Genomic DNA, 14525 nt, shown 5'->3' with positions numbered 1-14525 from the left:
AACCAATTACTATGAACTTCAGTCTCTAACAGGTAATAAATTAATTATAATTCAACTGTATCAAGCACGATCTTATTAATCTAAAAATATAAATGTGTCTGTACAATTTCAAGGCACTCCAGTGTGTAAGCATCTATTTTGCAAAATGCCAGTGACTTCAAGTGTTTAGAAAGTGCCAACGTTCTGCTCGTCTTTTATTCCAGACAAAATGAGTACGCTCTGTGTATCTCAGAAAGGGTGGTTAAAGTGTTAATATCCATATCAGCCGTTCTGAAATACATTTTTACTTCACGTGGGTTTCTCGTCATCAAGAATGTGAAAGCTCTACTCTGTATCTTGTATTTAACACGGATAGAAATCGGTATTGTTAATTTAAAATATCGGTGAAAAGGTCTAATGTATCCTTTTCATTTTCTCGTGGAAGAGCTAAATAGTAAAATAGTGATTTTGTAGTAAAATCTAAATATTTATTTGAATATAAATGCTCAATTTGTTTCGAATTTCGTGTAACGTTACACGAGGGTTATCTACATTAGTGATCCTTATTTTAACAGCTATTATAACTCCTCCACTGCCGAAAGGGCGAGTACATTTGGTGACTATAATTTGAATTCGAGATCCTCATATTGCGAGTCGAGCGCCTCAACCGCTACGCTGAATGAAAATATAAAGATGCTATAAATATATGAGTGACAAAAGTCTTTTGAATACAATAACAAAAAAACACACGAAATGTTAATGTCAAAAATAACAAAAAACTCTCACGTAAGCATATATAAATAAACTATTCTTGAAAGTGATACCATATTAAAATATAGATTGATTGAAACGTGACCTTATATGTATATATAACTGTTCAGCACACGGGTTAGGACTTTTGCTATGTTTCTATGCGCAAGATATCCACTGTTAGGAAAGTTCACGAATAATTGATATAAACCTAGCCACAACGCCTGATACAAGGTGTAGCCTAACAACGTTTTTAGTCAACTAGCAAATATTTCTGTATGATGCACGTTGAAACGCGTGTGAAAATTAGTAGATCACATGTGTGATTGATTTTATATTAAATGGTCACTGTTTTATCTGTGGCTACATCTTTAGTGGGTCTTGTGGTAATGTATGTAGGAACCTGGTTAGGTTGATATATAGATAGGTTTGCCATACGTCCCAGTGTCCCGTACGGTTTACTAATTTGTCCTGGTTGACACTGAATTGTCTCGGAATGTCTCGCTGTTTAATAAATAGGCATAAACTTAAAAAAGGATAAACGGAAAATGTTAAACTCTGCATAGAGTCCTGACTTCGTGTTGACAAAAAATAATTTTTAAGTTTTCATTTCATTAGTTGATGGGTAGAGGGAGCCATAGTGCTCTAGCATGCAAATTTTAAAAGGTATTGCATCAGACGAGATTCATAGACAGTTGATACGGTATCTGTACAAGTATAATGATTCATCAATGGGCCCGGCATAGCCAGGTGGGTTAAGGCGTTCGACTTGTAATCTGAAGGTCGCAGGTTCGAATCCATGTCGAACCAAACATGCTCGCCCTTTCAGCCGTGGGTGCGTTATTATGTGATGATTAATCCCACTATTCGTTGGTAAAAGAGTAGCCCAAGAGTTGGCGGTGGGTGGTGATGACTAGTTGCCTTCCTTCTAGTCTTACAGTGCTAAATTAGTGACTGCTAGCGCAGATAGCTCTTGAGTAGCTTTATGCGAAATTCAAAAAAAAACAAACAAACAACATTATCAGTGTGTTGCTACTAGGAGTACGCACGTAACGGCAGCTTCACCTCAAAGTTTTCTTTGAGCAAGTGTTCGTGATTTTTGATTGCTTTATTGTTTAACCCATCTGAACATGCTGGGCCTTGTGATTGCTTTATTTGTTACAGTATTTGCTATATTAGTCATATGGTACATGCTGAATTATTTTCGTTCTTTTATTTTAGAAATTAATCCTATTCATAATGTCCAAAGCTGGTAAAAAAAATGCTCATTCAAAAGTGATTTGCGAAAAGAATATCCATTCTTTAAAAACAATTGTGGCAGGGAGGATAGTCAAATGTTCCCAGTGTTCATCTGAGTTTTCTGTATCACATGGTGGCCGCTCAGACATAAAAGACCATTTAAAAAGTGCTAAACATGCAGCTAGTCTTTCAGTAGCTGCTCAAAGTTTAAGAGTTGATATGTTCATCAGAAAACTGTACCTGAAGAGGGCGACTTGTTAATAGCTGCATTAGAAACAACCTATGCTTATCACAGTGCTGTCCATAAGCTTTAAAACAGCCGATTGTTCTTCCAAACTGATAGCCTCCTTCTTCATTCTGGCTATTATTTTGAATGCAGTTGTTTCTTTAGCAGCAGAGGAATTGAAGAGAGACTTAATAGAGGTCCAGTTCGTTTCACTTACAGCAGCAGATGCTTCAAACCGAAAAGATGCCAAAATTATATCTGTCATGGTGTGATGTTTTTGCCAGAGAAAGGAGTGAAAGTAAAACGTTTAGACTTTAAGTCAGTTCCTGGAGTGACATCAGAAAATTTGACGAATTGCTTGGTGTTCACGTTAAAAAAAAACATGATTTATGAAAAACAATATTGTTGCTTATTGTGGTGACAACTGCAATACAAATTTTGAAGGTGTAAAGAGAAAGGGAAAAAAACAATGTATATAGTCGATTGAAGAAGGAACTTGGTAGAAATATTGTGAGTGTTGATTGTGGTACTCATATTGTGAATAACTGTCTCCAAACTGCAGTTAATGTCCTTCATATTGAAGTGGAAATCTTGGTGGTCAAAATTTACAAGTATTTCTACACATTTACACTGTGCATGTTACACACCTAAAAGAATTCTGTTTGTAGAAATTGAGTACAAAAAGGTTCTTCAATATGGAAATAAGTGATTTCTGTCTTTGTTACCAGCTGTTGAGAGAATTCTCCAGATTTATGAATGACTGAAGTCATATTTTTGTTCATAAGAACAGTGCCCACTGTTGATAAAAAGATTTTTTGAGAGTAAATGCAGAGAAATGTACCTATGGTTTGTTCATGAACAACTAGTCTTGTTCAACAAAGTGATTTTAGCCATGGAGAAAACAAAAGTAACTCAAGTGATACTGTTACAGAACTTAAATTGAAAACCAACCTGAAAGAAAGACGAGATAATAACTTTATTCTTCTTGATGCAAAAAAACAAATTACTCAGTGCGGTAGATGAAGAGGGTGGATGTCAGGTAGACTTGATGATTATGAAGGAATTTACCAGTTTTATGACTGCTGCCTGTCTTATATTGAGCTGTGAGAAAACAGTTTTGGTGGTGGGGAATACTTTTAGATAAAAAACAGTGTTTTCTTGTGGCCTGACAAAGAAGAAGCTTCTGAAAATGTTAATGAAACACTTGGAAATGCTGCAGTCAATGTTGACGATCTATTTGACGAAGTTGTTCTTGTTAAATCATCAAAATGTGACGAGTGGAAATAGGTTGTGAAGAAAAATGGGTAGAATGTTTCAACCACTTCACAGATCAAAGTATTTCTGTATCTAATCTCAGGCAAGTTACGGAGTACATTTTGTGTTTACCAAGCACTTCTGCCCTCGTTGAAAAAGTATTTTCTGAGATGAATAGCATTCGGTCTCAAGAAAGAGGTCTAATGAATGAATCAACAGTAAAAGGGCTGTTTGATTTTAAACTCAGTATTGACTTGAGTTGCAGCGAGTTATTTGAAAAAATAAAAACTAATAAAGACATTTTGAAGAAAGTTCATTCAAGTGGAAAATATGAATGGTCACAAAACAAAGTGCCCAGTGTAAAATAAATGAAATTTTTATGTTCCTTGCCTTGCTGAATTTAAATAAATGTTAGAGATATAAACTATCAGTATTCATTTTTTTTGTGACAGCATTGAAGCTTGAGGAGAGTAACAATATGAGAGCACTTCTTGATTATACCAATGGCACTACCTATATTAAAAATTGAGAACTGTCCCTGTTTGAGGCTTGGAAATTATGGTAAGCCTAGCTATATAGGCAGAAAGAATTATTTTTTTTTTAAAACAACAATTTCATTGAGATACACATTTAATTTGTCTATGACAGTTAATATCTTTCTTTAATGAAAGGAAGAAAGTTAAGAAAATAGTTACTGGTAGATATTCCTCATTACATTCTCACAGCAAGTTCTATCATATGACTTACATTCAATATCAAAATAGTAGACATACACTGTTGGCAACAGCTGCACATGGTTTGTTCAAATATACTGCCACTGTGAAGGACAACCTGTTCTATAAAAGTTCTTAAAAAGGTTTACAAAGTAACTGAGGTATTAGAATTATCAGATGATCATTTCTGTGCCCATGAAACATGATATTTTTGTAAGCCCAGCAGTGCCCATGAAACAAGATGATACAATATAAGCAATATCACTTTTTTTACAAACTTCTTAATACATAACCAAATATAATTGGAAAACTTTGTTGGATACAAGATTTGGTTTGTTTTGAATTTTGCACAAAGCTACTCGAGGGTTATCTGTCCCTAATTAAAGCAGTGTAAGACTAGAGGGAAGGCAGCTAGTCATCACCACCCACCGTCAACTCTTGGGCTACTCTTTTACCAACGAAAAGTGGGATTGACCGTCACATCATAATGCCCCCAAAGCTAAAAGGGGTGAGCATGTTTGGTGTGACAGGGATTTGAACCCACAGTTCTCAGATTATGAGTTGAGTGTCTTAACTGCCTGGCCATGCTGAGCCCTGGCTACAAGAAAAGCCCCATGAAAAGAAAAAAAAACAAGAGACCATTTTTCTTTCCATGCAAAGTAAAGGAGGACTATGGAAAGAAAATTATGTAATACGTGTCAAAATGAACATTTGAAGGGACACTAAAGAAACAAAGGAAATACTAAAAAAAAGATGACAAAAGTAGATTATTGTCAGCTATCAATGATGTCTTGGACAAACTTTACAAGTGGCTAAACAGATAAACATTTGCAGCAACAAACATGTTTTCACCCAAATTACTGGTCTGCCCACAATATTAATATTTATAGTAAGGAACAAATTCAAAATATCACTGTTCACTTCTGTAAATCTTTTAATTTATATGGCTGTGGCATCCAGGCTGTCCTAGAAGAATGCTCAGAATTCAAAACATACATTACAGTGGTCATTGTTCTCTGACATTTATGCATTGGCCATATAAGTCGGGATGAAATTACTATACAAGACCTTAAGAAAACTTTCAAACTAATGCATCTCTCCTACATTCACCCTCTATTTACTGCAATAATGGCTTCAGCACCATCATTAAAATAGACAAACACACCACTTACCACCTTATGAAGGTGTTACAGTCAACAGTCATGTAGAAAGTCGCAACAAAAAAAAAAAGGACAGTCAACAGATGGTAGTGGTCTGGTCAACAATTCACCAGGCCAGAAATTATACTCTCTCTAAAATAAAAATTTTAAGACAGTGGCACAATATGCTAATAAATTGACAACCTATGTCAGCATAATTTATCTATAAATTTTGTTTCAAACAGATGATGAGGTTATTACTATCAAAACAACTGCTTTTTTCCCCATTTACCAAAGTTAACTTTTCCTTTGGCTAGGTGAAGATACAGACAGATAGTCAGTGGTGAAGGATTACTGGTCTGGTCAGATTGGGATGAAAAGAATTATACTTCAATTTTTAAGATTTTTCACCCATCCAATGCATATCCTCAATTTACCATTTTCCCTTTGTGCTTGGTATCAGCATAAAGAAATTATTTCATTTAATTACAAGTTTCTTACATTTTAATTTCATTCATGAACATTTTATGTTTATCACAAAAACCTAGTACTGTTTGTTCTTAAGCAAATTGGGCTATATGTGCTGTGCCAACCACATGTATTAAAAGCAATAAAACTCAATTTGTAGCTCTGACTTACCACCAGAGGGCAAAATCTAGTGTAGAACAATATTCTAATTATGGGATTTCAGTCCTTTTTAATTCACTACTAACATATTTATAAAATTTTAGAGTAATTTAATATGGAGTCTCTCGGTAAGTAGTAAATTAAAACAGATATATAATTGAAGAAAAATATTCTGAATAATTTGATAACAGATTCTGTGTGTTTTATATCTGTAATATATATTCCTGCAAGGTCTACATTAATCTGGTTGTGATAAAAGTATTTGATGATTAAAATATATTCCAAGGAAAAATATGTAAAAACTGACATTATTTCAGTTGCCTCAATTAATTAGAATCATTATTTAGACATATTTAAATATTTCTTAAGTATATTATATTAAAATTATTTCATAGCTTCACTTTTGGAGCTGTCATGTTCTATCATGCTCTTTCTGTTGATGAGATATCCTGACAATAACCCTTCAGTATAGTCTATGTTACAAAATGTTTTGTCATGTACAAAGCACACCACTCTCCACCTGCTGCATTCAATAATCCATTTACTGTATAAGAATGTCAATTTTACAGCATGTTTCAACAGAATGATTGCACAATATTCCACAGGTCTATGAGTGTTGCATCTGGTGACTTGCCCAGCAACTCTCCATATGGAATAGAATAAAAACACATTTCTCTCCAGATGCTTGAGGTATCACTGGAAGCATCTTCTTCTCTGAAACCATACCTTGTTTGCTTTGTTTCCACCAGAAAGACCCTTCTTGATTATGCTACACTCTGTTGCCTGGTGCATGTGGACAGCTTTTACCACTAACATTTGTGCTCCTGGATTCTCACCTGCTATGAGGTGCCACAATTTCATTACCACAGTTGGGACACAACTTGTTGTGGGTCTCTTTCTGAATAACATTAGTTCTCAACCTGACCTATATCTATCTGTCTTCCAATACCATTAAGTACAAGATTTATTCTTATTTGGTAAATTCTAAATTTCCAGTCTGAACATGTCTTCATGGCTCAAGGGTACAAATTTTTTTGTCAGAAAAGGCTGTTACAAATCCTTTCTCAAAAACAGTCATCTTCCAGAATCGTCAGACTATCATCAAAACATAAAAATGTACTTCTGATACATTCTGTTCCATCATTACTTTATATAAGCTGTAACTGTCACATTAAGATTTAATATAATGTACTCAACCATGCAGCTTAAGCTTTCAGAACTAAAATCCTATTGGCTAATATTGTTATCTGCTTTTATAGCACTCTCTTCCATGTATACTTCTGATTTGTACAGTTTTATTGAAAATAAATTAAATCAAGCATGACAGTCATATTGGTTGGCTTTCTTCCAAAGCTGTTGTCATATACTAAACAGCCTAGAAACAAATAATTCAAGATGATTTTTACATGTGCTGTTATTTATTATCCTACATTTTTTCCAGAAGGTGAGAGATGAAAAGTATATACTCTATAAGGCACTACATGTGGCAGTTTATTGGTTCATGTAGTTTTAATGAATAGTTGAAAAGAACATACTTCCTTGCAACTAAACTCGGTGATAATGTTGTAACAATTTTACCTGTAAGGCTTAGCAGATGTTTTAGTTACAGACAAACCAATACAAATTATGAACTTCTGACTTTAATACCATCTTAAAAATACATTTTATTTTTCATGTGATGAACCAAGTGATGTGTTCTATCTCGGTACACACACACTTGTAATCAAATATTCAAAACCAAGAGCTTAACAATCCATAAAATTATAAATTTGTAACCTTACAGGAAAAGGAAATAAAAAAATGAAAAATCTCAGTAAGGCAGAAAAGTAATTTGAAAGCATAACAAATATTTTCTTACATTGATTGAGAAATGCTATCCAAGTACAACTAAAATTCTGTCATTTTTTAATAAAGACAAACAGGGTTGCCAAATGTTTTCACAGGCCACAGGGAAGAACTGGTACCTGGAGTCCAATTTCTCCCTCTTTATGCAGGACCCCAAAGAAAATACCCTGTCCTCCTTCCTCTCTTGGTGAGCTACTGATGTTCACATCAAAATATATATTCCCTGAATTTGTACTAAATATTTATTAATGACCCATACATGTTACTTTATAAAATATTCTCCATTTACTGTACAGGTGAATGAAATGCTGATTTCCCATAAAACTTTCTAAGTGCAACATTTTTACTTACTTCAGTTTAAATTCATTACCTTATAAGAAAAGTACCTTATTTTCTTTTTTCCTAAAACCAATGCATACAGGGAAAATACATCAATGTATTACATATCACAAAAGAAAAAAAAAACAACTCTGAATATTTTAGCAACAATTAAACACTGGTCCTATTTAGTTTTACAAGATGGCAGTGTAATATAAGGGCGACTGCATGTACTAAAAGCATCTTTAACAATATTGTGAATCACAAAATCTCCGTAAAGTGAAAGACATTAACCTCGAGTTATTAATAAAGGAATCATGTTGAATCATCGATAGATAAATATTAATACAAGATAAAGTTTATACTTTAATTATCAGGCTTCCCGAGTATTACTAACATATTTTATCTTTTAAATAGAACACTTTTTACAGAAGAAAAGGCACAGCTGATTCAACTCTTTTTCCAACTTCTGAAGTTACTGCTGTAGTAAATCTCTGTTCTGTTATTAAATTAACAAAAAAATTAACCAATGAAAAACAAGATAAAGAACAGAAGTTTTGGTTCTATTAAATATCATCTTAACTGTTTATTAGATAGTCCCCTGAAATTGTCAATGTTATTAACTTAGTTGGCACACCTTGTATTAGTTCAAGGTCAGTTTCACATAAATGACACAATTGGTAAAACCAATTTAAATCAATGAGCATTTATAATATATAATACACAAATATAAGGAATATTTAATGAACTTTTTCTGTGATTAGTGCAGACTTACAGCTCCCATGTATGTTCTTTTTGAGAGAGCTGACGCTCTGTGTTTTAGTATAACAGATATGAAATTTATTGTAATTTAACAAAAAAAAAAGATAACTGCTTAAAAATAATTAATCTAAAATATTCTCTGTTGAGAGAAACCAAACCAGATCCTACAGGTTTTCTACCTTAAGTGGGTTTCACAAAACAAAAATGTATTTCAGTTCAGGTCAAAGGGTGAAAACTAACATCACAAGAGCTTTCACTAATAACCTCAACAAATTGTTGCACTTGCATAAAATAAAACAAGTACCAGGCAAGCATCTTTTAAAAACATTAAGATTTGTATATAAAATCAAAAGGTAAACAGTCATAAAGCTTCTGAATCATCTGAACTTATCTAATTTCAAACTTGTACATTTACTATTTCATTCCAAAGCAAAAGTTAGATGCAATAGAAATTTTGTGATGTTAAAGAGATAAAAACAAATGAGGACTAGATACAATATAAATCAAATTTAGATATCAATTATTCAGACAGTTTCAATTATACTTTCAGGAGGTTCTTAAGAAGATCTTAACGCACCTTACACCAATTTAGTTCCATGTGACGATTGCCCAAACTAAGTCCTCTTAACTATTTTATTTGCTTCATGTAAGTGGTAATGGTACAAGATACTGAAACAATAATCAGTAAATTATATACAAGTTATCAGTTATCAATTACAGGTTTAAGTAAAAAAAAAATTGTTTCTCAGATTTTTTTTCTTAAAATCCAAGTTAGTAATTTTTCTTTTTAATGTTGAGTATATGTATTGAAATAATTCATGTGCATATTCGCATTCCAGTATTATCTTGGTCTAAACATTTACCTGTTTTGTAAGATCATCCATTAAATGTCCAAATAAATTGGCTGCACAGTTCAATGAAGTAAACCCAGATAAATCTTAGAAGACTAATTTGATTACTTGAAGTATCTTTAAATATTAACAATAATAACAACCCTATATTAGAGGTGACTCCATATAACAAAGAGACATAACTGATAACAGCTTTCAAAATCATGGAAGCTTTTAATTCATCATTTTTAATAGCATGCTCTTGCAAAATGGCGAGTCGGTACTTTTTATTTTGGTTTCAGTTTCATGCAAAGCTAAACGAAAGCTATCTGGACTAACAGTCCCAAATTCAGCAGTGAAAAAATACAGGGAAGGCAGCTAGTTATCACCACTCACCGCCAACTCTGGGGCTACTCTTTTACCAACAAATACTGGGATTGACCATAAAATTATAACACCCCATGAATGAAAGGGAGATTACGTTTGGCTTGACGAGGATTTGAACCCATGACTCTGAGATTACAAGTCAAGTGCCTTAACCACCTGGTCATGCCCGGCTCACTTTTTATTTTAATCAGAAAAATTATTGAAATAATTACACAGTGATGTTTTCTGACTTTTAGATCCATTGTCTGTGTTAGTAATGTTTGTTTGTAAAACAAAGAACAACAAAATTACACTTTCCATATTATGTAACAATCTGACCAAAAGATGGTTGAAATATTATACGATAATTTAGGCTAATATATGATTATATACACATTTCTCAATCTATTTAAACAACTGTTACAAGCTTACACTTTTAATTGTATAAATTAAAAAAGAATAAACTAGGCTGAATAAACTGATCTATCTTACAACATCCATTAAACACTTATTCGTTTATGTGTTTATGAACATGCCCAGTTATGTGTAGATTGTGTCTGGACACGAGGTTAATTTGGCATGTTTGCAATTGAAGCTAACAACATTTACAGAAAACAAAGCTTCATTTTCTTTCAATGTCGAAATAGCAAAGTGACAAAAGAAGAATTGTGATAAAAATTCAGTCGGTGAATCTGAGAAACAAGTTTTTTTTGTTAACGGCTCGTGCAAGTATTTTTAACTGAAGTTTTATTTAATATTTATAAACTCCTTAAAAATAAGATAAAAGGAAAAACATACTTTATAAAACAAAACACAGATTGTAAACTGGGTATAGTAAAACAGTTTAGAAGTTTCAGTCTACAAATTTGGTCTCAAAGACATTTCTCTGTAGATGTGTATCAAGTTCAAACCCAAATTTAATATACTGATGAATACAGTGTGAAAAAATAACAAAGGAAACTGCTGTAACATTTGCCATATTAAATGACAATCAAATCTTTATGCTAATACGTTTGTCTATTTACACAGTCTGACTTCTAACATAGTGGCAATTTCCAAAGGCAAGAAAACTTATAACCAAGATATCACCGAAACAATTGTTATTTAGGGCAAATATTAAAATAAAAAAGATAATAAAGTTCAAATCTGGATTTAGCTGAGCCCGCCCCTAGTGAGCACGTTCTTACATTTTGTTAATTTTCATTCAACACTAAGTTAGTATCAAAACAGTGGGGAAAATTCTAGAAACATCAGCACATTCCCAAATAAGACGTCCATAGATAAGAGTTGTTTATGAATCAATTTAATAAAGTTGTTTTAATTGATAGGAACTTTAAATACACTGAACTGAGTTTAACATTGGCTATTTCATCAATTATTATTTCTACAGCAAATGGAATTATAATAAAACAATTCCATGTTTCTTACCTTTTGAAAAGCTATAAATTTAAAACAAGATTAATTTTGTTAATATTTTCATTATTATATCTTCTACGAAATAGAATTTCAAGCACACAATGAAGTCTTGGTTGCCTTAGATAAACAGAGTAATAAATTTAAAAGCATATTTTTAAAAGTTGTGATATGTCTGTTAGTAAAGCTAGAAAGTAATATGAAAATGAACTCTAGCCTTTGTTTTTTATATATACCACTAATTTATATCACTATTTCTGATGTAGTTCATACCATATTAAACTTTTCAACGTTCATTGCACAGGATAAAAACAAGTATGTACAACAGATCAGTGCATGGTGCTGATGCACAATAATAACATTCAGAAACACATGTAGGTTGAAGAAACTTGCATGAAAATGATAAGAACCCCATAACCTGAAAACTTTCAGAGGGTGGGCCTTTCAAAAGTGCTCGGGTTATAGAGTTTTATCAATTCACAACAAAAATAAACAGATACTCACAAACCTAAAATATTTCTCAAAGAGAATAAAGGTACCTGTTATATCCAAATATTAGAATTTTATCTAAGATCAAAAGCACCCTTTATACAAGCTTGGTGATTTTATCATAAGATCATATTTGTTTTTGTCAGATTGCTTTAACTAGTTCATCACAACACTATTAACGTTAACTTCCCCACCTTTGGTTTTGATTTCCTAACAAATACATTTTTCTCTTCGTTATTTCATCTCTTGGGATAACAAAAATTACTGAACCAAACAGTAAGATGAGAATCAATTAAAAATCCACCTAATCAATACAGCAATAATAGAAAACTTTTCATTAATTCTAATATAGCTGTTAACCGATGGGATTTCCAGTTCCAATAAAACCCAACAGCTAAATAAGACTACTTATTTAAAGCTCTTCCCTCACTCTCGATATTTTTTTGTTTTTTAAATGCTGTTTTAAACTTCCACTGCTTTTTGAAGATTTTATCTTCTTTCCTTCTTCAGTTGTCTTCTTGTAAAGTGTATTTTTTAAAAATAAGTATGTTTTCTTATTAAGGTCTTTGTATGTATCCTCAACTAAAGTTGAACCCAACCTTCTTCGAAGTAAATCTTGAAGATTTATTGTGTCAATAATTGCTTTTCTTTTGTTTTTTATACGTAAACCAAGGTACTTCAAATAGTCTTCTAGTATCTGGAATTGCTGCACTGTCTCCAGAGAATGTTTCTTTTTCCTTTTTTTCCCATCTGTTATAAGTTTCATTTCATATAATTTATGGTGAACAAAACTAATCTGTTTAAGAAGAGATCTTTGTTGGATATAATGATGTCTAATTTCTACAAGAGAATGTAAAAAATTCTGGGTAACACATTTTTTATTACACATCACTGCTGCAGCCTGCCATCTCACAGTGAACTGAGCATTAGTTAAGATAAACTGAAGAAGATTAGTAGTTGTCAAATGCAATGATTGTGGGAACTTCATGCTTTCGGCTTTCCTAAAAGGTTTAGAAGAAACTTTGTTAAAAAAACTGCTTAAAAACAGCAAAATAAAATCAACTGAAAAGTGACATTTCTGTCTGCCTGAAACTTGACGTGTGAACCATGTTATTACATGATCATTTTTCTACCTAAATTTTGTCCGTACTTTAAATTCTGAATGTTTATCAACTTTTCTCAGTAAAACTTAATTTAAAAGTGTGATAAAACTTTTTTGGTTGATGTGTTGGTCTATCAAAAACGTTTTTACTAGAATAAAACAACGAGTCTAATGATTTCCCTGTATTATCTTTGCATTTTTTTTGTAACTTATCAAAACAATTTCGTGGTCAGGAAACAACACTTCTGTCCTCAATTCGAGTATACCTCAAACAGAAACAACCATATTAACTGAACTACAGAGAAATAACTTTCCTTACTGCAGAAAAGGATGATTACTTCTTCCACTTGTTTTTTAAAGAAAATATATTTACACTAAATTATTTTTGCTATCTCTTTCATGCATGTTTCAAAAATTCTTCTTCTAACTAAATAAGCTCAGGAGTTAAAGTAACAAATATACTGATCTATCCATTTCCTTATTCAATTCCATGTTTCTGTTCTTCAGAGTTACTATGTAATAAATAACAAGCATAGATAGTAATAATACAAGTTGGAAGGAATTTTTATAACTTTAACATACACCCTGAAAGGCTGCAGATTTAAATCACGACAATACTCAACAATTCATGCCAGTAAACTTGGTTAAATTTACTTATATGTATAAACAAGGTGATTATCTCAAATGCTTTTGTATTATATCTTCATAAAACTTTATTTTGAAACTAAACTTATTACAATTTTATCACAGCATAACAAAGGAAATGTTTACGTTTTAATAAACAGGATTGTCTTTAAAGGTAAATTTTATTCCTTGTAAAAACTTACTATTGTGGCACACACTGTGACACATTCTATTGGTATAAATGTGTTTGGAGGTAGAAAACACATGTATACACTAATGTATAAATACATATATTATATTAAAAACTCTTTCTTAAAAAACAAAGTGCTCTTTTCACTGCATTCTTTACAAAATTTGTGTTTGTTTCTGATACATAAGGACTAGTTATATGAGCCATTCCTAATTTTGAACTAATAGACCAGATGTGCGACAATGAGTTAACAGTAAGGTACAGTTAACTCTTGGGCATCTGTAATTTGATAGCTGAATTTGACTATCTCTTATAATAATGCACTCACAGTGCCAAAGTGAGTTGCATGATTTTGCAGCAATGGGACACAAACTATAGATCTTCAAACCTACAGTCCAATATACTAGCAATTAAGTCACACCAAACTCCTTTTGAAGTATCATATGACTCTGGCCCTCTTGGAAAAAGAAGTCCAACCAGTTTCTACCTAAAGTCCAACCAGTTTCTACCTAAAGTCCAACCAGTTTCTACCTAAGTTTTGTAAATAACCAGTTTCACAATTTGTATAAGATGTTTCACAACCAGATTAAATTTTACAAACACACAAAAAATAAAGTGATAAGCTGTTACTATAAAACACAGTTTAGTATTTAATATAA

The 14525-nt window shown here is 32.2% G+C and overlaps 1 protein-coding gene across 1 annotated transcript in view; it reads right to left on the bottom strand.

Moving 5' to 3' along the window:
* Positions 1-8211: 8211 nt before the first annotated feature.
* LOC143224754 (thioredoxin domain-containing protein 11-like) overlaps positions 8212-14525 on the bottom strand; it is a 29253-nt gene continuing 22939 nt past the window's right edge. Inside the window, 1 exon segment of the mRNA XM_076453024.1 lies at positions 8212-12951. Within this exon segment, the coding sequence (XP_076309139.1) occupies positions 12363-12951 (589 nt within the window). The 3' untranslated portion in view covers positions 8212-12362.

The sequence above is a fragment of the Tachypleus tridentatus genome, chromosome 9, assembly GCF_004210375.1.
Source record: "Tachypleus tridentatus isolate NWPU-2018 chromosome 9, ASM421037v1, whole genome shotgun sequence".
Classification (NCBI taxonomy): domain Eukaryota; kingdom Metazoa; phylum Arthropoda; class Merostomata; order Xiphosura; family Limulidae; genus Tachypleus; species Tachypleus tridentatus.
Note: the sequence above shows the minus strand (reverse complement) of the source record. Positions and strands in the feature narration are given on the sequence as shown.